This window comes from Cordyceps militaris (genome assembly GCF_000225605.1).
Source record: "Cordyceps militaris CM01 unplaced genomic scaffold CCM_S00006, whole genome shotgun sequence".
NCBI classification, from domain to species: domain Eukaryota; kingdom Fungi; phylum Ascomycota; class Sordariomycetes; order Hypocreales; family Cordycipitaceae; genus Cordyceps; species Cordyceps militaris.
The window spans coordinates 1,544,667-1,567,380 of NW_006271974.1; the positions used below are offsets into that span (position 1 = coordinate 1,544,667).

At 55.1% G+C, this 22,714-nt stretch overlaps 11 protein-coding genes across 11 annotated transcripts; 7 read left to right on the forward strand and 4 right to left on the reverse strand.

Moving 5' to 3' along the window:
- Positions 1 to 5: 5 nt before the first annotated feature.
- CCM_07753 (thioredoxin, putative) lies at positions 6 to 1,800 on the forward strand (the record flags this gene model as incomplete). Its single annotated transcript, XM_006672893.1, has 2 exons — positions 6 to 302; positions 355 to 1,800. 2 exons carry the CDS (start codon positions 6 to 8, stop codon positions 1,798 to 1,800), a joined length of 1,743 nt encoding a protein of 580 aa, XP_006672956.1.
- A 213-nt stretch (positions 1,801 to 2,013) lies between these two features.
- Positions 2,014 to 2,786, forward strand: CCM_07754 (uncharacterized protein; the record flags this gene model as incomplete). The annotated part of the gene is made up of 4 exons (XM_006672894.1): positions 2,014 to 2,064; positions 2,491 to 2,602; positions 2,638 to 2,664; positions 2,719 to 2,786. The coding sequence occupies 4 exons, from the start codon at positions 2,014 to 2,016 to the stop codon at positions 2,784 to 2,786; spliced, it is 258 nt and encodes an 85-aa protein (XP_006672957.1).
- A 548-nt stretch (positions 2,787 to 3,334) lies between these two features.
- Positions 3,335 to 3,734, reverse strand: CCM_07755 (uncharacterized protein; the record flags this gene model as incomplete). The annotated part of the gene is made up of 2 exons (XM_006672895.1): positions 3,335 to 3,543; positions 3,605 to 3,734. The coding sequence occupies 2 exons, from the start codon at positions 3,732 to 3,734 to the stop codon at positions 3,335 to 3,337; spliced, it is 339 nt and encodes a 112-aa protein (XP_006672958.1).
- A 398-nt stretch (positions 3,735 to 4,132) lies between these two features.
- Positions 4,133 to 5,272, forward strand: CCM_07756 (CobW domain containing protein; the record flags this gene model as incomplete). The annotated part of the gene is made up of 1 exon (XM_006672896.1): positions 4,133 to 5,272. One exon carries the CDS (start codon positions 4,133 to 4,135, stop codon positions 5,270 to 5,272), a length of 1,140 nt encoding a protein of 379 aa, XP_006672959.1.
- A 366-nt stretch (positions 5,273 to 5,638) lies between these two features.
- Positions 5,639 to 9,743, reverse strand: CCM_07757 (solute carrier family 12 protein; the record flags this gene model as incomplete). Its single annotated transcript, XM_006672897.1, has 4 exons — positions 5,639 to 8,407; positions 8,455 to 8,902; positions 8,960 to 9,497; positions 9,563 to 9,743. The coding sequence occupies 4 exons, from the start codon at positions 9,741 to 9,743 to the stop codon at positions 5,639 to 5,641; spliced, it is 3,936 nt and encodes a 1,311-aa protein (XP_006672960.1).
- A 410-nt stretch (positions 9,744 to 10,153) lies between these two features.
- CCM_07758 (C6 finger domain protein, putative) lies at positions 10,154 to 12,308 on the forward strand (the record flags this gene model as incomplete). Its single annotated transcript, XM_006672898.1, has 4 exons — positions 10,154 to 10,190; positions 10,571 to 10,580; positions 10,625 to 10,886; positions 10,944 to 12,308. The coding sequence occupies 4 exons, from the start codon at positions 10,154 to 10,156 to the stop codon at positions 12,306 to 12,308; spliced, it is 1,674 nt and encodes a 557-aa protein (XP_006672961.1).
- Positions 12,309 to 12,842: 534 nt separating this feature from the next.
- Positions 12,843 to 13,948, forward strand: CCM_07759 (dihydrodipicolinate synthetase family protein; the record flags this gene model as incomplete). The annotated part of the gene is made up of 3 exons (XM_006672899.1): positions 12,843 to 12,996; positions 13,058 to 13,602; positions 13,673 to 13,948. The coding sequence occupies 3 exons, from the start codon at positions 12,843 to 12,845 to the stop codon at positions 13,946 to 13,948; spliced, it is 975 nt and encodes a 324-aa protein (XP_006672962.1).
- A 755-nt stretch (positions 13,949 to 14,703) lies between these two features.
- On the forward strand, positions 14,704 to 16,820 carry CCM_07760 (MFS quinate transporter QutD; the record flags this gene model as incomplete). The annotated part of the gene is made up of 9 exons (XM_006672900.1): positions 14,704 to 14,804; positions 14,874 to 15,031; positions 15,090 to 15,194; positions 15,277 to 15,636; positions 15,701 to 15,976; positions 16,063 to 16,285; positions 16,343 to 16,444; positions 16,511 to 16,675; positions 16,739 to 16,820. The coding sequence occupies 9 exons, from the start codon at positions 14,704 to 14,706 to the stop codon at positions 16,818 to 16,820; spliced, it is 1,572 nt and encodes a 523-aa protein (XP_006672963.1).
- A 423-nt stretch (positions 16,821 to 17,243) lies between these two features.
- CCM_07761 (uncharacterized protein) lies at positions 17,244 to 18,228 on the reverse strand (the record flags this gene model as incomplete). Its single annotated transcript, XM_006672901.1, has 4 exons — positions 17,244 to 17,655; positions 17,693 to 17,955; positions 17,997 to 18,052; positions 18,198 to 18,228. 4 exons carry the CDS (start codon positions 18,226 to 18,228, stop codon positions 17,244 to 17,246), a joined length of 762 nt encoding a protein of 253 aa, XP_006672964.1.
- Positions 18,229 to 18,718: 490 nt separating this feature from the next.
- CCM_07762 (amino acid transporter, putative) lies at positions 18,719 to 21,112 on the forward strand (the record flags this gene model as incomplete). The annotated part of the gene is made up of 2 exons (XM_006672902.1): positions 18,719 to 20,860; positions 20,927 to 21,112. 2 exons carry the CDS (start codon positions 18,719 to 18,721, stop codon positions 21,110 to 21,112), a joined length of 2,328 nt encoding a protein of 775 aa, XP_006672965.1.
- Positions 21,113 to 21,628: 516 nt separating this feature from the next.
- CCM_07763 (nuclear pore complex component, putative) lies at positions 21,629 to 22,489 on the reverse strand (the record flags this gene model as incomplete). The annotated part of the gene is made up of 1 exon (XM_006672903.1): positions 21,629 to 22,489. The coding sequence occupies one exon, from the start codon at positions 22,487 to 22,489 to the stop codon at positions 21,629 to 21,631; it is 861 nt and encodes a 286-aa protein (XP_006672966.1).
- Positions 22,490 to 22,714: the final 225 nt, after the last annotated feature.

Consider the following 22,714-nt stretch of genomic DNA (forward strand, 5'->3'; position numbering starts at 1 on the left):
TCGCGATGCCCATGGACGGCCCAATCGGCTTGGAAGTTCACCTGCTGGTGTACGACTTATCTCAAGGGCTGGCCAAGGATTTGTCCATGAGCGTATTGGGATTTCAGCTCGATGCGCTCTACCACACCTCCATAGAGCTGTGCGGCCGTGAGTTTGTCTACGATGGTGGGATTCTGGAGATTGTCCCCGGCTCATCCCACCTGGGTCGACCGATGCAGCGGCTGCCGTTAGGCACGACAATGTTGCCCATGGATGTCGTACGCGAGTATCTTGACTCTATGAGATCCGTCTACACTGCCGAGGTAAACACCGTGACGGAGAAGTCAAGTGCATTCCACGTTAATACCATCTCAGGCATACGATCTATTCAAACACAACTGTAATAATTTCACAGACTCCTTTTCCAACTTCCTGCTCGGAAAAGGCATCCCGCAACACATCACAAGCATGCCACAGGCTGTTCTTGACTCACCTATGGGCAGAATGATGCTGCCCCAACTCACTCGGGGCATGAACGCTCGGAAAAATGGTCTGCTCGGCTTGGGTCAGACGGCGGCAAGTGCCACAGCGCCCAAGAAGCTCAATCAAGTCCACAATGCTATCCGGATCGAGGACTACCATAAACTGTTAGCCCAATCCTCCAAGGCAGCCTCGGTCGTCTTCTTCACGTCGCCCACCTGCCCGCCGTGCAAGGCTCTGTATCCCTTCTACGACCAAATGGCCGAGCACTACGGTCACAACATTGCCTTTATAAAAGTCGACGTTTCGCTGGCCCATGAGATTGCCGCAAAGTACACCGTTACTGCCACACCCACCTTTATCGCCTTTTTTCGGGGCGAGCAATTCAAGCGCTGGACCGGCGCGGATCAGCACACACTCCAGAGCAACGCCCAGCTGCTCATTCAGATGGGCGCACAGCTACATGCTCATGACCGTCTGCAACTACCCAACTTCTCCCCAAATTCGCTGCCCGTCCTGTACGCCAAGACACCGCCTCTCAGCAAGCTGCACATCAAAATGGGCGAGTTTGGCCTCAAACCAGACATCCAAGCCGTCACGAGCTTCCTCGAACTCCGCGACAAGCAGAAACCGACAGACTTGAGGACTCCGGGGCTGCTGACGCTCGGTCAGTGCGTCCGCGGCGCTCTGGACAAGCTCGCGCCCGACGTGGTCTTTACCGCCATCGACCTCTTCCGCGCCGCGCTGACGGATCCGCGCGTGAGCGCCTACTACGCTGAGGAGCGCGACTTCCAGACTATGGACGCCATCATCAAGTACGTCAATACTAAGGGCATTGCTTGTCCGTACTCGATGCGCCTCGTGACGCTCCAGGCCCTGTGCAACATGTTTTCCACGCCGCTGTTCGCCGGCATCGTGCTCGGCAACGCCGCTGTCCGCACGGAGGTCGTGGAGCTCGTCTCGACGAGCTTCCTCGACGACCACCACACCAACACGCGTGTGGCGGCGTCGTCGCTGCTCTTCAATCTTGCGCTGGCAAACCGCCAGCGGCGCAAGGACGGGGACGAGGCGCGTTTTTCCGCCGCGGAGGAGGTGGAGCTGGCGGCGTCGCTGGTCGAGGCCATTGGGCAGGAGAGTGAGTCGGCCGAGGCGCTGCACGGCATGCTCCTGTCGCTGGGGCATCTGGTCTTTGGCCTTGATCTAGACGGCGAGCTTGCGGACCTGTTGCGGGCGCTAGACGCAAAGGATACGATCCTGGGCAAGAGGAAGGCGTTCCCGAATGAGAAGCTGGTCAAGGAGGTCGGAGAGGAGCTGCTGGGCAAGGGGCTTCATAAACCCTAGCCGTGTTGACAAGAACTCGGAATTGAATATGCCAGATAATTATACAAGTGTGCTCTTCTTGATTTTCTAGATTCTTACATTATATTATATCGCGCCCACGTACAAGTAACGGCCAGAGAAAACATGATCAACAAGCCTATGCTTCATAATTTACTATAATATCCTAGGAAATATTCTGGGAATATTCTTGCGACACACTCCGTTTTTTACTCTATGACAGCCGAGTTGGATTTCTCGCCCAGTGGCGGATGGCCGCAGCGTCTGGTGAGCAGCCACTCACTACTAATACCACCGGCGCCGCCGTCCTTGAGACGCTGTATAGTAACTTAATCGTTGTATTCGCGGGTCAGTGATAGCGTCGTTTCGTCACCTGCGCTGTCCATTGACATCAGGGCCATTCGCAATCAGAAAACATCTTACATGGTCCCTCCTCGTCATGCACAGCGCTCCAGAGCGGCTCGTCGCCGTCTGCCTCTTCTTCCTTGACCTGTTCCCCAGGATAAAGTCATCCGGGCGCTCCCTTTTGACCTGACGAGGCAGCTTCACATAGCGGCCGATTTCATCTGTCCAGTGCCTCTCTTATTTCCCATTGTAATCGTCCCGGGTGGTCAGGTAGCATGGGGGTGTGTGAAGGAACGCCTTAAAGTCTCCGTCTAAAAAATTAAGGAGAGTGATCCCAAAGCTTCGTAGGAGGACGTGGGTTACGGAACGGAGGACGTGGGCTACGGAACGGAGGACTATGGACAGGACCCTGAAACTACGTGCCACAACGGCAGCCCGTGGACATATCGGAAGGAGCCTGGTTAATGAATGCAGCTATTAATTATAGCCTGCTAGCGGACGTGTTCCTTTGCAAACCTGCAAGTAAGTCGAGCTGTGATTTGTGAGATGGGGCATTTTGACGCGATTGTGCTCTAGGGTACGAATTAGTGGTTTGCGAGACCCGAATTTTGCAGGGCATCTTGCAGTGGCTAGATCTTCCATAAACGGACTAGCGTAGAATACTGCCATGGCGCACCGCACACAATTTTATAAAACCTCGTGGCGGCGCTCTTCCTCTTTTCCCTTCTTCTTTTTCCTTTCTTCATCAAAAAGCATCTGAGCAGCCACGACCTTCATCTAGAACCTCCCACGGTGTCGCGTTGCCAGTTCCTCTCGGGGAACTCGCTCAGAAGAGAAGAAACCCTTGGATATAGGAAATTTCTCGCACGGTCGGTCGACTCACCTCGATCCGACGTTCCGTAGGCGAGATAATGCCAAGAAGGGGGGACATTTCAACACGGTGACTTGTTTGTGTTTGCATAATGTAGCGACGTAGTTGGCGACGAGCTCATGTCATAGGACGCCCAACGCTTGGATCTCGCTTCCGTCGATCAACAACCTTCCATCCACGCTGGGCTTGTGCAACCACGACAACGCATAGTAATCAAGAGTGCACGAAGGACGTTTTAACTCCTGTGTTATTCATTTGGTGCATAGTCTGGATGCGCTTGATACTGCCAACCATCGATTGTCCCCAGTAGACCAGCATGAGCTACTGTTTGTGCCCATCCAAGATCTTGCTGCCATCCTGTCGATGCTGCTCCCGCACGAAATTCTCAATATGCTCGTCGTGGACTGGTCTCTCCGGCACATGCGACGGGTCCAGCGCAGGTGCCTGCTCTGATTCGTCCTTCTTTGCTGCCGTTGGGTGGCCCGTCAGCTGCTGGAGCGGAGCAGCCGCCGCGGGAATGTATTCCGCCACTGCCTGTCGTCAGTACATCGAGTACTCCGTACCATGGGAGGGTATCAAGATATGCCTCACCCTTTTCTGCGGCCTTTTGAATAGTTGTCGGCTCTCGGTTGTCTTCTGTCGGGCGGCTCGCTGCCTCGTCAAGGTGCTTCTTGTACGGCCTCTCCGCTGATGGTTGCATCGTGCCTGTTTGCTGTGCCATGATGACGAAAATTTGTTGATTCGGGTCGCAACGCGGAGCCAAAGAAATTTTGAATAAAGATAAAAAACTGCAATGTCCTTGCAAAGGCAGACTTGATTGATTTAAATGAATGCACGGCCTGCCGCGTTAAAACTTGCGTGATGGCATGACGTCAAGAACTTGGCCGATCCTGCCCCTCCATTCAGCCCATCACCAACAACTTTTCTTGGAGGGGCACAGCGCTGTGCGACAGCCGTGTTCTTACCTCGACTCAAACTTTACGTCTGCCACCCCCCAACCAGCGCCACCCACCCTTTCGACGCGTCCCTTCATTCTGCAAACGGCATTCTCGTTCCCAAATTCGCCCCTTGTGCCCATCCGCGCTGATTGTGGCACGCAGCGCCCCCTGCCGCCCAAAAATGGCGCCTATTCCCATCACCATCATCACTGGGTTTCTCGGCTCCGGCAAGACCACCCTTATCCTGAATCTGATCCCACAACTGCGCCGCAAGAACCCGTCTTACAAGCTCGCCCTTCTCAAGAACGAGTTTGGCGACCTCGCCGTCGACTCGCAGCTCGCCTCGAGCGCCGCCATCTCTGGTGTCCAAGAGCTGCTCAACGGCTGCATCTGCTGCAACCTCGTGGGCCAGCTCGGCCCGGCGCTCGCCGAGCTCGAGAAAACCGTCGCGCCCGACCGCATCGTCATCGAGACGAGCGGGTCTGCATTTCCCGCAACGCTGGCCCTCGAAATCAACCGCCTGGCGCGCGAGACGGGCAAATACATGCTGGATGGCGTCGTTAGCGTGATTGACGTCGAGAACTGGGAGGGCTACGAGGATACGAGCTACACGGCCAAGATACAGGCGCGGTACACGGACCTGATTGTGTTCAACAAGTGGGAAGCGGCCGGCGACGACCGCTACGAGGAGTGTGTGGATCGGGTTGGCGACCTCGAGGTGGATGTCGCCAAGGCCAAGAGTGACAAGGGCTTCGTCAATATGGACATCGTGTTTGGAATCGACGGTGGCCTTGCGCAGCAACTCACCGACAGCCACGCTATGAAGGAAAACGGCCAGGCCAACGGCCACACAAACGGCTACCTCACAAACGGCCACACAAACGGCGAGCACCACTCGCACGACCACCAGAGTGAGGTCGAGGTCCTCTCCCTCGAGCTTCAGGGCAGCAACGCCGCCTCCACCAAGATTTCCACCGAGAAGATACAGACACTACTTGCCGCGGCGCCCAAAGACGAAGTCTACCGCATCAAGGCCGTCGTAACGCTGTCAGCGCCGCCCCGCAACTCGGACGCCGATGTGCCTCCACCCGCCGCCAGCCCGTCCGGGCGCTACATCCTCAACTGGGCGTTTGGTCGATGGAACTTTACGCCCGTGGCGGGGTCACAAGAAGAGCACGCGAGCAGCAATGAAGTCGCGCTGCGCATGACCATGATCCTGGCGCGCTGCGAGAGCGCCAAGTGGGAGAAGAAGATCAAGGCGGGCGGCTTGGTGGAGGTAGAGTCTGGTGAGGGCGAGTTGGTCGTCAAGAGGATACTATAAAAACCCATGTATAAATGTGTAGACAATAGACTATAGAGGGAGGGGGGCAAGGGTGGCGAGCACGAGATATGTTTAGAGCAGGCGGTTGACATTTTACTAAGATTTGTGGATTCAACACAACGATACACGCACGACATGACCTTTAGACTGGAATCTATCAGACGACACGAACATTTACAGCAAGACTATCCAAAAGAAAAGAAGTTCCATTCAAGATGACATCGCTCGCTATGCAATTTATGTAGATGTGTTCGCATTGGAACTTGAGAATCCCTTCACAAGAGCAACAAGCAGACAATACCCTGGTTTTCACACTAATACGTACTCAACAGCGGTAGCCCAAGCAGGTAACCCAAACACAACCAACTACAAGCTCACAGTGACCGTCATGTTATTGCTCAATACCATCAGCGTTGGCGGCAGCTCCGCACACAAGACCTCCACATCCGACAGGTACCGCACCGTGGCCGCCTCGTCCGTGCTTGTCCCTTCGGCCGGAATCGGGAGCGTACTCAGCAGCACCGCCGTGTCCTGCGACTGCTGCCGCATGAGTTCATTGAGGATTAGGTGCTGCGCGCGGCTCGGCAAGTCATTGAACGAGAGCGCCACACTCTGCGTCGAGTACGGCGAGCCACCAACGCCCACGCCGGCGGCATCCTGCGTCACCGAGTCCTTGACTTCGGGAATATCGTACACGACGTCGCCGAAATAGGAAAACTGTGAGTTGTGGCGCGAGTGGTGGCGCGTAGACGGGCCCGAAGACGAGAAGACGGGACTGGTCGCAAAACTGATAGTCTTGGCCCCACCACCGTCTGCGGGCCGATTGAGCTTCTTCTCGAGCATGGTGCGGCCGGGGAACCGGCCTAGGGAGGACTGCCGCGAGTGTGCGGGAGGTGGTGCCGCGTCCGGGCCGGTTGTCGGCTGGGCAAAGGCGAGGCGCGAGTCCTCGCCGGTGGTGGTTGTCTCTGGGACAGGTCGGCTGGAAAACTTGACGGCCGAGGACTGCCGCGACATCCCGGGTCTAACAGGGGTGTTGGTGCCGCTCTTGGGCGTCTTGGTGCCGTGTCTGGTCGGGCTGGTGGGTCGTGAGCTTGTCTTGCTGGCAGGGAGGATGATAGGCACACGGAGGGGATCAAGGGGAGGGAACTGGGCGAGCTTGTCCGTTTCGTCCGAGAGGTTAGCACCAATGGCGGGAGTCAGGGGGTCGCTTGCTCCGGTTCGTGACACTTCGGGGGGGTTGGGCGCGTTCTGGGGTAGACGAAAGCTCGGTTCGGGCTGCAGCAGAGTTGAAGATGTAGCGATTGTGCCGTACGAGGGAGCCTCGGATGATGCTGCTTGAATCAACGACTGCGCAACGGCCTCGCTCTTTACAGAGGAGTCTCCTGAATTGTCCTTCTTTTGCGATCGTCCACGTCGTTTCAAGGTGCCCTCGAGAAGAGGCTCCTGCTCCGACGGCTTTCCGCCCGTGCCAAATGGATATGGCGTTGGAGGGTGAGGGTAGCCATACGGTGCCAGTATCTCCACTTCCCTCCTCGCGTCCTCATCTTCGCTGTCTGTTGTAAAATCCGAGTCTGATTCATCGAAGACCTCATTATTGAGGTGGTGGGTATGGATACCCATGTTGACGCCCATCTTGGATAGAATAGCCAGATCAGGCTTCTTGGGAATCTCGGCCATTCCAGCCACGACACTAGCACGGCGCTGGTCAAAGCCGTTCCCTTCATGCGGATTGTATAAGCCACGGCGGCCCGACGTAGAGTCAAGAATGTGGCTGATCTGGGCCCTGTCTTGACTTTCAGACAAGTCTGTTCGGCCGCGGTACGTCTGCAGCTCATCCCACCACTCTTCGTCCTTCAATGCCTCGCTGACGATGATCTGGGTATCGAAATCCTCAGTGCTGCCATTGATGATGTGTTCGTAAGTTTTGAGACTGCCGGAGGCCAACCAGAATACTGACACAGTAGCGTCAATACGTAACTTCTCCAACAAGGCTTTCACACGAGCCAGTTCTTCCTCGACTTCGCTTTCATATTCGACAAAAACCATGACTCGAACGGCATACACATTCCTCCATGTCTGCACAGAATGCAAAATGTGCCCGAGCTGGAGTATGAGCGTGTAGGTATCGAAGTTTGTGGTGACAATATTTTTGCCATCCGCTGTCAGCTCTGCCGACATTTGAATTGGCCAAAGGTCAATGAACTTTTTCGTGTTGGATCCGTCCGAGCGCGGAGTCTCGAGCTTTTCGAATCCTTTTGCGACAGCGACATTTAACCTGTATTTGAGAGCCAGGTCTTCAAGCATGGTCATGTATTCTGTGACGTCCATCATTTGCTCAGTCCGAATGACATCCGTAGGCAAGACACCTTCGAGGAGCCTAGCCGAAGTGTCGCCGCGTCGCCTCCTGAGCGGAACCTTGTCTTCGGAAGATCTCGTTGATTTGAACATTTTTTTGGCCGGGGACTGCGGCAAGTCTGGAATAGAAACAGCCGAGTTCGTCTGTCTCAGATCATCCAGATTATAAAATCCAAGAACGGCAATGTTCGGGCGCATACCGCCCAGACCAGCAGACAGTATTAGGTTCCGAATCCCCCAGTTTATGGTTGGTGACATGGTCAGTTGTACGAATGCTTTGATCCTGGAGAATTCAGATATGTAATTCGTCCAAGCTTGCTGCTGCAGCCTTGCCTCGTGAACTCCAGCGTTGAAGTCGTCCGTAACGATTACGTGACCGAGAATATAGAGAGAGCCCTTTTTCAGCGAATTGCAAAATTGAATAAGTCGAGCCTGGCGCCTAGGGTTGTTGATGAGTAGAATAATATGTGGTCGCCAAAATTTGATATGCTCGGGCTTCAGGCGCAGCAAGTACTTTCGCACTTGGTGATAGATTAAGTTTTGAGACACATCGCCCCATCGTTTTGGAGGGCACAAGTAATGAATGAGGAGGAATGTTGCGATCAATACACAAATAGCCATGGCCGCATACGTCTCGTCAATGAAGAACATGGCCGCAGCAGACAAGAGACTACCAACTAGCGCCGTCTGCCAGCTAAAGAACTTGAAGCCAGGCCGGAAATTTGGGGCGGAGCCAATCTTGAGGAGAAAGCATGCCAGGTTCATGACGAAGAAAGTCATCTATTTTATTAGTAGTTGTTCACTGCCGATATCGTTTGCCTGCGTACCTGGTAGCCCATGGAGATTAATGTGGCAATCTGGTTCAAGTCTGCAAGCAAGGCCACTTGGGCAATGGCGTAGGTAAGAAGGACAGCTAGAATGGGCTCATCGGCCCTCTTTGTGCCTTTTCCGAAAATTGATAACCCTGGTAGCAGTTTATCTTTGGCAAGGGCTTGGAAGAGTTTGGCGGCACCAATGACTCCCATTGTGGCGGAGAAGAATGTCACGGCACATTCACCAGCAAAAATGACGGGGCTAGACAAGCTGATGGCGGAGAGGATATTGTCATTGGCCAAGAATGAAGCGTGAGTGGTGGAGGCGGCCATGCAGACAATGACGACAAAGTATACAATAAAGGTTGCAAACATAGCCCAGAGCGTGCCTTTTGGAATGGCGGTACTGGGGTTTTTCAAGTCGCCAGACATGGAAGCACCCGCAAAGATGCCGGAAGTAGCACTTCCTTGTGTTAGCGCGCTGCAAAACGGTTTGACGTAAGCTGGTAGATGGACTTACGGAAAGAGAATGCCAAACAGGTCGCGAAAAGTCTTTATGCCTTGGTAGGCAGCACTACTCGTTGGTGGAAGCATGTTGCCGCTGAGCGTGTGCAAGCTCAAGCCCGTGAATTCCACTCCACTTTCAGCGTCTCGAAATGGCGACTTGAATGCAGCGGATATAGGGATACTGATTATAGACACTGTCATTATGACGAGCAAGGCATTTGAAGCCTTGGAAAAGACGGCAGATCCAAGAAGGCAGAGGCCTGTGCAGAGTGCGAGAGCCACAGTTTGTAGACCATAACTCGTCCAATACCCTTGCGGAAAGCTGTGGCCGACGTAAAGGCGGATGCAGTCTATGAGACCAACGCAATTCATAGCAGAATTGAGAGCTTGGGCGAGAAAGAACAGTATTCCAATGGAGCCGCCAAACTCAGGCCCGAGGGACCGGGATATCAAGTAATAGGCGCCACCACCTTTCACTTCTCCATTCGAGGCAATGGCAGAAAGCGAAAGGGTAGTGAGTAAATCGACGCAGTATGCGGTGAGCATCAAGCCTGCGAGTATGTCAGCATGTCGCACGTCCATGCATGACAGATGCTACGTTGTGGCGAGGTCGCACCTAAGAAGCCGAGGAAGCCAACCTGTCCTAGGATGAGACCAAAACGTAGGAACATGAGAATGCTGAGAATATTCAGAAAAACGGGGATAAAGACGCCCGAAGTCAAGCCCAGCTTAACCGGCTTCCTGGCCTCTTCTGGGAGCGGGCCATTGCCGAGGGGATCGGGGGACCGCGGCATCATGCAGCAGGATGGGGGCGATATCTGGGAGAGAGCTGTGGCTGAGGCGTTGGCATCGCAAACGCGGCACGTCGTTCAGGGGATCAGCTAGATCGAGAGACAGCCTGTACAGAAAGGTATGGTAGAAGACGAGATAATATGGAAAGACGATGGTGATGGGTGGGAGAAGATGCGGGCTGGCGATTCCCGAGAGCAGACGTGCCGTTTGATCGGCAACGCCCAAGGGTCTTGAGGGGAGGGAAAGCTGCACGATGAGGTCAGTGGACGAGGTGCTGCCGTTTTGTTTGGCGGATGCCAAGCCTCAAGCCTGGAATGGAGATTCTAGTTACAGCGTGGCGTCGCTGTGGCGGGCCGCTGTAATTTGTAGTAGTTGTGAGTTGTGGCGGTGCGAGGGTCTCTAATCTCTAATGAAAATGACTGTCTTCAGCTGCTTCAACTACCGAGTCGATTGTATGCGATACAATTGTTTCCCATCTTTTATTGAAAAGGTTGATTGGTTCTAGTCAACGTTCAAGTCTTACTTGGCAAACCTGCTGCTGTTAAGAATTGCTGTGGCTGAAGCATTGACTAAGCTCGTTGAAGGCGCGCCCCTAATGCCAACCAGACCAAGGTGCCTGCCGAATTCCTCAGCTGGAACTTGAAATGATCAACGACAAGCACCCACCATGTTGGCGTGCGTTCTATCGCAATGCAACCCCTTCGGCCGAGTGCTTCATCCTCTTCCGCTGGGAGGCGGTATATCCGATCCAGAAGCGGCTGTCTGACATGCAAGTACGCGCTAACCTCACCGTTGCCAAACGCAGGGGTGGTGTCGCTAACCCAAACACTAGGCGGCGCAAAGTAAAGTGCAATGAGAAGCATCCGAAATGCTCACATTGTGAAAGACTGAACATTGAATGTGTATGGAATACATCGCGCCGGGACGCAAACGCCCAAATCGCGTTTCCCAGCAACCAGCGCCCTTCACCAACGGCTCAGGGTGGCAACGACACTGGCATGCTTTCAGACTGGGGTCTTTCTGCATCCATCTTTGGAAACTTTTCATCTTTTGACTATGACTACTTGACGCGGGACCCCAGCACCCAAGACTGGTCTCAGGTCGCGTCGGATGGTATTCCGGGCCTATTTGTGGACAGCCTTGACGCTGTTAGTGCCACTCTTTATCGCATCTGATTATTGATCCTATACTGATAAACGGGCCAGTCAAATCGGGAAAGCCCGAGCCAACAAAGTCAAGATATTGCTGGCGCCAGCAACCTTGATATGGCTGAGCTTCCATTACCCTACAGTCGCGCAGATGACGAAACAGTCCCCTTTCAGGATGACGAACTCATGCAGTTTTTCATTCAGTCGGTCAGACCACCCATCTTGGAAGATGTGGAAGCGAGCAAAAAGTGGTTGATCATTAGGCATGCCATGGTTGACATGGCACGCAACGCATCCATGGTTAGAGATGCGATATCGGCCTTTTCAGCCCTGCTAATCGCAAGGAAGTGCAACAACGATAGCCTCGGGGACCAGAGACATTACAAAAACGCCTCAGATGCCGTTGCGGCCTTTGACACGGTCACCATGGCCGACTACAGCCAGGACCGGCAGCATGTACTTGTCGCGTTATTCTTTCTCTGCTACATTGACATATTGGGTGTCCAGATGGAGACGGCACACCTGAACCTCAAACGGGCGTATACTGTCTTTCAAAAAGGTCAAAAGAATAGCTTTTCTGCCATTGAAAGGCAGCTCTTGCTCTGGATCCGCCTTCTTGATGGGCGGGCAGTGTCGGCTGGGGGCGAAGGCATGTTTTTGGCTGACAACGACGCCATTCTAACTCAGAGCTCACCATCTCACAACGAATACGCCATTGCCAGCCCCGAGGGCTCTACCGCCAACGACGATGACAGCGTGGAAGATGCCCTCTTCCAGACTCTGTACCAGCCCGGACTGGACTTCTTCCAAAAAGTTCAGAGCTTCAGCGGACGAATATCCAAGATCGATCCGTGGCATCGTGCCAGGGGCACCGTCGAAGATGAAATCGAAGTCGTCAACATCGGTGTGGCTATTTCCACCGGTCTCCGCACGCTTTACAGTCAACGGCCCATACTGATGGACCTGGCGGTAGCGGGCAAGCTTACCGAGTCGCATCTCTCGGCCCATTTAGCATCGTCCATTAGTCGGACGTTCCGCACTTATCTTTCCAACTTTTATGCGGCCCGCGTGCATCTCCATCGTGTGGCCTACAAGACTTTGCCACTTACAAAGGAGGCAGAAGACGCTCTGCGCCAGATCCGCACGCTGGCGCACCAAATCGTCGCCGACTTGGGTCAGCAGGACAACCTCCCGGTGACGATGCTTTGGCCGTTGCTCATGCTCGGGGTGGAGGAAGCGGAGGCGGAGGAAAGAATATGGATCAGGGAGCAGATTCTGCGGATGGAAAATGTGGCGGGCAATGCGCGCCTCACGACCAAGGTTCTTGAAGAGGTGCAGTTGAGGCAAGACGCAGCAAATGCAAGAGTTGACATCAGGTCGGTTCAGCAGTCTGTCTTCAACTCGTCGTTTGCAATTGTGTAGGGCGGCATTGACATGGTGACTCATTTTCACACAACCTATGCCATACCAATACTTGTGCAAAGTCAAGGCTCATTCGGCAACGTTTCCAGCGACGGTTATTTCCCTTGGCCCTTCGGGTGCATTCAGACTATGAGCAACGTGGCCACGCTGACGGAGAACCCGACGGGAGAAGAATTACCCCCGCTTTCCTGTCAAAAACGCCCCCCGCGTTTTTGAAGAATATAAAGAAAATACTTTTCTGGGGTTTATTGCCCACTTCCAACCCGTCCCGACGCCTTTTTGGCACCTGTGGGAGGGCTGGGTCGTGTAATGGTGCATGCCCCATACGTCGCATCGATCGGCTATCGCAGTGACATGACCTGTTGGGCAAGAAAGTGGACAACGCCCGTTGAACAGAAGAAACACCGCATTTCACATTACTTTAATTGATGCAATTCCGCACCAGGTATTCTTGCCGCAACGGCTGGTCACCACATTGTTGTCACTTGGTCACGTCCAGAAATTCTTTGCCAATTCCTGCCAGAAGAAATCAAGATGGGTGCTGCGGCTGACACGATCAAGACCAAAGTTCTTACGGGCATTCATGTGCCATGTCTGACTTGGTTCCTCGATGACGGCACTCAAGAGATTGATTGGGATCTCCAAAGAGAACACATACACTTCCTGGTCGAGTCTGGTGTTGACGGTGGTGAGTCGAATTCCATCTGAGCAACGGGTACAACGGATTGTGCTGACTGACTGACATGCAGTTGTTATCGCTGGAACAAACGGCGAGGCAGTGACGCTCGCTCGGGAGGAAAAGTCGAAGCTCGTACAATTCACGCGCCAGGCTGCTGTTGCCTCCGGCCGACCAGAGCTGCCCATCGGACTAGGCACTTCTGGCCAATGTACACGAGACATTATCAGCGAAACCGCGCTTGCGGCGGCGGCCGGGGCCAATTACGCCCTGGTCCTCACACCTAGCTACTTTCACTTTGCTATGACTACGGATGCCATTGCTGCTTTTTTTGAAGAAGTCGCCCAAATCAGCCCACTTCCGATTGTTATTTACAACTTCCCGGGTGTCGCCGCCGGGCTCGACTTGGACGCGGATCTCCTTGTTCGTCTCGGAAAGAGCGCCAACATTACCGGCGTGAAGCTGACGTGCGGCGGCATCGCCAAGGTGGCTCGGATCGCTGATGCCTATTCGCCAGAGCAATTTTTTGCTCTGGCGGGACAGAGCGACTGGCTCATTCCTGCGCTGTCTGTGGGGGGCACTGGCTGCATTTCAGGAGTGGCCAACTTGTACCCCAAGGTGAGTCTCACTTTTTCTGCTTCCAAGTAAAGTCATATGGGACGCAATGATTGACTATGGAGTGCGTTAGGTATGCCTGCGAATTACCGAGCTGTATAGAAATGGCAAGGTGGACGAAGCACGCGCCATGCAGCTGCAGCTGGCGAGGATGGAGACTGGGTTTGGGAAAGGCGGCATCAATGGGACAAAATGGGTTGTCGCTAAAATCAGAGGATACCCAGAGGGAAGCTGGCATTGTAGACGGCCGTACCCTCAGTTCGACGACACGGCACGACAGCAGTGGGTATTGGAGACTGTCCAACCACTGGACAAGTTAGAGCAGAAACTTGCCAACAGTGCGCCATAGAATGAATAGGGCCGAGCGGAAGCGACGATTCTATCTTGGCTCGGATGGTCAAATATTGAATAGTATTCACATGCAAGCCAGTTTCCAGTGCCTTTAGTGATGCTATGATGAAACTCTCTGTGCTCACGTCAATATTCAGGTCTCCTGGTTGTGAGTGCCACATGACGAATTACTGTATATAAAATATGAGAAGCTTTACAATCACACGCTAGTGCAGGATTATTCCACAGCTCAATAAATACTGTTTAGCAGTCAGTGGTATCGAGACAAGTTTGTACTGCGGGGACTCCACAATCGTCGGTTCGATCGGGTCGCGTCGCATGTCGGCAAATCATCTGGGGTCGGGAGTCGGCCGCCACCCAAAAGCAGGTTCTGGACCGTCTGGTTTGATTTATTCGCGCGCCACACGAGGAACACTAGAGACTCATGTACCGCACCTGACAGAGATCCCCGACTCGGAGCGACGTTTCGCTCGCGTGAGGCTTGATGTGGCGCTGCTACTGTCGGAAGGACCGCAGAAGCGTTTTCCCCAGACAAGTCAAGCCTCGTTTTTTTACCCCAGCTTTTCCAGCTTCATCCCTTCTTTCCTCCTAACAAAGTTGGGGAAAGCTGTGGCTTCGCAAACGACCTGTTCTTGGCTGTTCAGATTTGCCGACGTCAAAACAGTTGGATGGGATAAAAAGACGACGGACCGCCCCAAATGTGATGAACAACTTACCTCCCCCGCCGACTCATAACCACAGGGAACTTGTACAATGACTTGGTTTCACGCAAAAGAAGACAGGCCGACGCCGAAAGAAGTCTACAACTGGCGGCTGTACATGGAAACTGCCATCATCGCTACTGGTTCAATACTGTATGCGGCCCCTGCGCTTTGTCTTCACCCCATCACTACAAGCAAATACTAATGGGAGAATAATGACAGGTTTGGATATGACTCTGCCTTTATCGGGACGACGATTGCCCGGGCGAGCTTCAAGACGTCGTTCAACATTAGCAAGAGCGCTGCGGCGGACATTTCCAGCAACATTACCTCTGCTTTCCAGGCTGGTGCCTTTTTCGGCGCCATCTTCTGCTACCTATGTGAGAAGCTCTTTTTGCTTGCCAAGCCGCGTCTTTCTAATCGGTATACTTGCATTAGTGACGGAGCGAGTAGGACGCAAATGGGCTCTCCAGGCCAATGTCGTCGTCTTTCTACTCGGAGCCGTCCTCATGGTCGCGGCTACTCACCAGCTATCCTACATCTGTCAGTTTCCTCCCCTTTCTACTCACTCCTCAAGTCGAGGTTTTCTACGCGTGCTTGGATTTACATGCTTACAAAAGTGTAGATGCTGGTCGCATCCTTACTGGCATCGCCTGCGGCGCCATCACCGCCACCGTGCCGAGTTACATTGCCGAGCTGTCCGTCGTGTCCATCCGCGGCATCCTCACGGGCCTGTTCGAGGTCGCCTACCAGCTCGGCAGCCTCGTCGGGTTCTGGATCAACTACGGCATCAACCAGCACATGGACGTGCGCGCGACGGCCTCGTGGCGGGTGCCCATGGCCGTCCAGCTCATCCCCGCCGGCATCCTCTTCATCGGCGGCTTCGCGCTGCACGAGAGCCCGCTGTGGCTGATGCGCAAAGGCCGCGAGCAGCAGGCGACCGAGGTCCTGGTGGCGGTGCGGCAGCTGCCGGCGACGCACGACTGTACGCAAACATGATGCCGCTTTGCTCTCACAATCGCAGTGTAGCTAACATAGGACGGAAATAGATATCCCAGAGGACCTTGAACTGATCCGGAGCCGACTGGTCGACGAAATGAAAATCGCAGGGCGGTATGGCACTGGCTCGTGGGCCATGTTCAAGGGCGTCATCGCTGAGCTCGCGCGCAAGGGCATGCGGAATCGAGTGCTGCTCGTCGTGTGCGCCTTTTCCCTGCAAAACATGTCTGGCGCTGCGGCGATTAACTACTACTCGCCTACCCTGTTTGCTTCGCTTGGTATCAAAGACGTTGCCCTGTATACAGGCATCTACGGTTTGGTCAAAGGTCTGTTTTCCTTGTTCGCTCCCTCCTCTACTTGCCAGACAACATCTGGAGAAGGGTATTGGGCTGACTTGAAGTCTTTGGTATAGCTGTTGCCTCTGTCATTTTCTATGGTCTGCTGATTGACATCTGGGGCCGACGCAATCCCACCATTATTTCGTCGTTTATGTGCTCCGTCTGCCTTTGGATCGTCGGTAGCTATGTGAAGATTGGACACCCAGCGACGGTGATTGCCGCTGGCAAAGAGCTGTCCCCGTCGACAGCCGCTGGTGGTACCGCTGCGACTGCCATGATTATGATTTACTCCGTCTTGTACGTGTTCTGCCTTTTCAGTACTCCCAAGAGGCACAACTAACTGCTGCGCGATAGCTGGTCATTCGGCCTCAACGGCATTCCGTGGATTGTGTCTGCAGAAATCTTCCCCGGCTCAGTGCGAAATTTCACGGGTACCTTTGCTGCTCTCATACAATGGTGAGTGCCCTGACAGTTTATCGCGTCTTGGTGGAAGTTTGGAAACTGACAGTGCCGTTTCGACAGGTTGACGCAATTCATCATCACCAAGGCCCTCCCGTATATCTTCAAGGCTTTTGACTACGGCACCTGGTACTTTTTTGCGGCGTGGATGCTTATCGCCACCGCGTGGGCATTCTTTTGCCTGCCCGAGACCAAGGGAAAGACGCTGGAAGACATGGACAATATTTTGTAAGTGCAACCTACTCATGCATTGTGATCTTGGGAAAAGGGCCTTGCTAATGATGTATGCAGTGGCTATAAATCGCAGTGGTCTACTGAGTCGATTGAATCGGTTCGTGAGGATGAAGCTGCGGGACATGGTTACAAGGTTTAAGGTGTTCGTCGCGGGAATAATGGTGTTTTTTGAGCAAGCAGTAAGATTAAATATCATATCAAATCAATTAATGTATTGTACTAGCGCTAGTTTAGCCCAATTCGCCCAATTCGTACTTGTACACCGTCGACCGTCTGTATTAACGAGTAGGGGATACGGGATACAGCGCACAACAGATATCTCGCCTCGGAAATAAACGGTATTGATATTGGCAGGTTCGCGCCTTTTGCAAGTTCTTGTCAGCGAAATGATTTTATTCTTACATTTTGTCACGGCATTCGTACAAGCTACCGCTCTTTCCTTATCAGTTCATTATTGTTAGTGTGCCACCGCCAACGCTCAGTGACGTTGGCCTAGCCCTCTGGGTACCACCAGATAACTACAGATGATGCGGGGGATAAATACCAGGCCATAGGGAACTACCTAGGCAACACCCTCATTCTGCCCTCGTGCGAGGGGGGCCCGAAGGACACGAGGGGCCAAGTCATGAGAGTGAAAAAGCCCTGGTGTCGGCGCCATCGCGCTCCCGCGGCGGGCCTCTTCGGTACATCTCGTCCAGTCTGGGCAAGGATGTGCCATTGTGGCGTCGAGCCCACGACAACAGCTGATGTTTGTCTTTCCTGGTGGACGTAGGCTTCGGCTTTTGGTATTTGGCGTGCTTTTAATGACCGAATCTGCCACCACACGATCAGGCATACCTCTGTGGCGTCGTGGCTTGCAGTACAGCCTGTGGACATGCGACTCTGCGCCCACGTCGCACGTCGCAAGCATGCGTCGCGCAACAGATAGATTGCCAGAGAGAGAAACTTGATGCAAGGCAGCCGATATCTTGCCGCTTTGTAATTTGTATAACCAGAGCTCGCGGACTTTACCAAATCGCATTGCTTGGTTTGTCAACGTGGGGTCGGTTCTGGTACCCGCCGAAATTCAGGAATTGCGCACATCCTGGGATAACTAGTTCCCCGACGCGTGCGATGAGAGAAAGGGCGCAACATGGACGAATACAAGAAATGTTTTCTTTGCCGCTCTGTGGCCTTAGTGCCTTGAGTGTAACACCAAGCTGGGATTCGATGATGCCTGGCACAACTCGTCGTCGGCCCGCGCTGCACTGCATATAGCTGAGACGAGCGATAAGCTACAAGTTCGTTCAGCTTGTTGCTGATAGCAATGTCTCACAATGTAGAGTCTTGGAGTCTTGGAGTCTTGGAGTCTTGGTGCAGGAACGCGGCAGGCTATCAACGGCATACATAATAATAATAATTTCCAAAGCTGCCATCAGCATCAATATCCGTTACTCAACCCGCCCCGTCTACAGGTCCTCTAGCGCTCGCCGACACGCTGGCGCTTCTGCTTCAGGAAGGTCAACCGTTTGCTCACCGGAAATTCTCGCCCATTCTGTCTTGTTCATTTCGGATTTTTATTTTGACAATTTTGACAGTTTCGACAATTTTCCACCAAATTCTCCAGTCGTGTTCTATGACAACCTGCGCAGCCCTGTGGTAGGCTCCTAGCGCTGCGAATCCAGTCACCCGACGGCAACAGCTTCGTTCCACTCCAACTCTCTCTCTCTCTCGCTCGGACCCGCTGCCTCGTCCTGTTCTTTCATCTTCTACAACAATTGACAGGCCACGACATAGATTCTGAGCAGCTTCCATTTTCATCTCCGTCAAAGCTCTGCTTCAAACGGCCCATCCGGCATTGGTTTTGCGCCGGCGATTTTGCTGACAGCACCCGGTTCGTTTTTTGTGTTCACGCTTGGTAGCTCGGACCGCCTCTCCATTCCAAGCTTTCTCCAACATCCTGCTGCCAAACCCTCACATTATCCCGTTGCTTTCCAAAATATGCGATAGGAGCTCTCTTGTCCGGCCCCCGACGAAACCCACCCACTACCGCACACCATGGCGTCGCCTTCGAGAAACAAAAACGACTCGAACCTGCAGCTGCTCTCCTCGTCGCCCATGTCGTTGCAGCCGCAAATCTACTCCTCCTCGCTCCCGCGCGATGAAGTCACCGCCCGCCTCGCCGCCCCCATCCCCGCCGAGACGCCGCCCCTGATCCGCAGCGGCTCGCCCAAACCCGGCGCCTTTGACAACAACGACGCCGGCAGCATCGCTGGCGGCTCCTACAGCCAGGGGCCCGGCACCTCGGCCCTCGCCGCCGCCCTCGCCGACTCCCTCGGCCAGTCGCCGCTTCGACACGGCACGCCCCCCGTCCGCCTCGCCTCGCCGCGCCCGCTCTCGCCCTCCAACCTGCCCCTGCAGGCCGCCACGCCCACAAACTACGGCTCCTTTGACTCGAGGCGCATGTACATGGGCGGTGGTAGTAGTGTCGGCGGCCTGGCCAGCACAGCCCCGTACGAGGACGCCGAGATTGTCAAGCGTCACTTGGTGCAGCCCAGCGAGGCCGAGACCGGCGGCGGCCCCTCGGAGGCATCATCCGTCCACGGCACCGTCAAGGGCAAGCAGCCCGAGCAGGCCGCCGTCGGCACCGCCGGCGGCCTCAACGCCGACGAGTTCTCCAGCCTGCGCCTCCAGGGCGGCGACGTCACGCGCGGCATCTACAAGTGGACCGAGCAGGCCGAGGCTAAGAGCCGCCTGCATCGCAGCCAGAGCTTCGACCACGCCCGACCCGAGCCCGAGAACGAGGTCGAGGACATCAACACTATCAAAGTCCCGGGCGGATTCCGCCGCGACCACTTGCGCCGCAACGCCAAGAGCCCCTCAGGCAACGCCTCCGAGGCGGAGCACGGCGTGCCCTCCCCGGGCGGGCCTTCGGCCAACGACCGCCTCTTCACCTCGAGCTTTCTCGAGTTCCTGTCCATCTACGGCCACTTTGCGGGCGAGGAGCTGGAGGAGGACGACGAGGCGCTTGGCCCCGACGAGTACTTTGGCGACGACGACCATGAAGACGATGCCGACAACGAGCGCGAGCCCATGGAGGACAGCGCGCTGCTGCCCCCGCACAAGCGCAAGCGCAGACGCAAGGTGCGTGGCGGCAGCGGCCAAAACAGCCCCATGAACGCCGCCCTGCTGCTGCTCAAGTCGTTTGTCGGCACCGGCGTCCTCTTCCTGCCCAGGGCCTACCTCAGCGGCGGCATGCTGTTTAGCAACCTCGTACTACTCGGCGTCGCGCTCCTGAGCTACTACTGCTTCGTCCTGCTCGTCTCGACGCGCCTCAAGATTGAAGGCTCCTTTGGCGACATGGGCGGCATCCTGTACGGCAAGTGGCTGCGCGGCGTCATCCTCTTTTCCATTGTCCTCAGCCAGATTGGCTTCGTCGCCGCCTACATTGTCTTTACCTCGGAGAACCTGCAGGCCTTTATCAAAGCCGTCTCGGACTGCAAGACGTCCATTAGCATCCCGTACCTGATCCTGATGCAAATGGTCATCTTCCTGCCCTTTTCCCTGCTCCGCGACATTGGCAAGCTTGGCTTCACCGCGCTCGTCGCCGACGCTTTTATCCTCATCGGCCTCGGCTACCTGTTCTACTACGACGTACTGACCCTCGCCACCGACGGCCTCGCCGACATCATCATGTTCAACAAGCGCGACTGGACCCTCTTCATCGGCACCGCCATCTTCACGTTTGAGGGCATCGGCCTCATCATCCCCATCCAGGAGTCGATGAAGCACCCTGCCAAGTTTCCGCGCGTCCTCTTCCTCGTCATGATCATCATCACCGTCCTCTTCACCACCATGGGTGCCTTTTCCTACGCCGCCTACGGCTCCAAGACGGAGACGGTCGTCCTCCTCAACTTGCCCCAGGACAACAAGCTCGTCAACACGGTCCAGCTGCTATACTCCGTCGCCATCCTGCTCTCCACACCCCTGCAGATTTTCCCCGCCATCCGCATCGTCGAGACGGAGCTGTTTACGCGTAGTGGCAAGTACAACCCCTACATCAAGTGGCAGAAGAATGTGTTTCGCTTCTTCGTCGTCATGCTCTGCGCTGGCATTGCCTGGGGTGGTGCCGACAACCTCGACAAGTTTGTCGCCCTGGTCGGCAACTTTGCCTGCATCCCTCTCGTCTTCATCTATCCGGTAAGCTCCGAAAATAAAATGCACCTTGAACAAAAGAAGACCCTGCTAACCAGACAATACGCATAGCCGCTCCTCCACTACAGAGCCGTCGCGAGAAGCCGCCTGTGGAAGTATTCGGACATTGTCCTCTGCATCTTTGGCTTCTTCGCCATGACGTATACCACCTCGCTCACCGTCATGAGCTGGGCCAACTCGCAGCCCAAGGCGCCCGGTTACTGCGAGCGACGCGGCCTCGGAGTCGACGCGTGGTAAAAGTGTGCCACTCACCGGCCATTGTCGCCTCCCGCCGCCGTTGTTCCATCCTTCTGCTTTTTTCTCGTCTCGTTGCACTGTCATCCATCTAGCATTGTCAGGGGTTTCGGTTGATTTTTCCTAGTCCTTGTCGTTTTTTTGTTTATTCGTGCTCTCATTTTATTTCTGGTTTACCCTGCGCCTGTAGCTTGGGGCGTTTTCACTGCTCTTGTTCAACATTAGAGAAAGTTGGTTTTGAGGCACCCCCGTGTACTGCTTGCTGCACACGGCATGTCCAAAAAGTATGTAAATCGAAAGAGGCGCGCGGCTTCATCAAGAGTTGTTTTGTTCCAATCGTGTTGTTTCTCATTTGAACATCATCTAGATAGTATGCGTTCCTTTCCAGTATATCAAAGTATCATATAAAGTGCATCATCTCCCCCCTCCTTGATCCCCTTGTGCTAATGATTCAGTGGTGCGCCATGGTATTCCTAAAGTTCCCCATACAATGACATTCTGCAGTACGTCGTGTCACTTTTAATGCACCCATGCACTGCCCGACGACCGCCGGCCCTTTTCGTACAACCACTTGCTGTTCAGGCCCACGCTCGTCCGCTTGCCGGCCGGGCTCGGCGAGGCAGGGTCGCCGAGCAGGTTCAGCGACGTGCTGGCCGAAAAGGGGCTCCCCGACGAGGACCGGCGGTTGTTGCCCCCAAACAGGGCATTGCCGCTCTTGGGCAGCAGGGGGCTGTCCACAGGTGGCGAAAAGGGCGAGCCGGTCGTCGAGTTCTGGAACGGGCTGCCGCCGCGGCCTGACAGCGGCGACCCGTAGCTGCCGCGGCTGCCGACGGAGCCGGCCATTGACGGGGTGCGCGAGTAGCGCGGCGGCGTGCTGAAGACGAGGTCGGCCGTCGCCGCAGCAGCCACGGGAGACGCGGTGGCGGGCGCGAGGCCGAGCAGCTTGCGCTGGGCGGCCGTCAGCGGGATGTCCGTCATCTCGTCGCGGGCGCGGAGCAGCGGCGTGCAGGCGAGCGCAATCTGCGCGAGGGGGACGATCTGGACTACGGTCCACGCCCAGCTCATGTAGAGTCGAGCCGCGGGGGAGAAGCTGTGTTTCGGGCAGCGGTCAGCACTCTTGTTGTTTCCAGGCTGTGGAAGGAGGGGGGGGGGTCGGTACCTCTGCGGACTAATGTACAGTTTTACGACGGCGCGGATCGCCCAGAGGGAGAGCAGGGCAAGCGTGTTGTAGGCTATGCGGCGAATGTTCTTCTCGGAAAAGGTCGTGGCCTCCCGGCGGCGAGTGATTTCGTTGAGGCGAGGATGGCGCCAGGTGCCGGGGCTGTCCGTCGCTGACGCGGGGGAGGGCTTGACTGGCGTCGACCTCGTGGGTGTCGACATGTTTATGGTATGTATTAGAGTGTCGTGCGTGGTGTGCTGGCGAATCGTTTGGATGTTTGGCCGTGGTAGGCTGTCCCTAGTCGGGCGGCTTCAGTTGTCGGTAGGACGATTGAATGCGAATCTTGTGCCACGCACAGTGCTGAATTGGCGAATAGATGTTAGCTGCTGGTTAGTATTGTCGTCGTTGAGGCCGGGGCCCGTGTGGTGGACTGGTTGCCCCTCGGG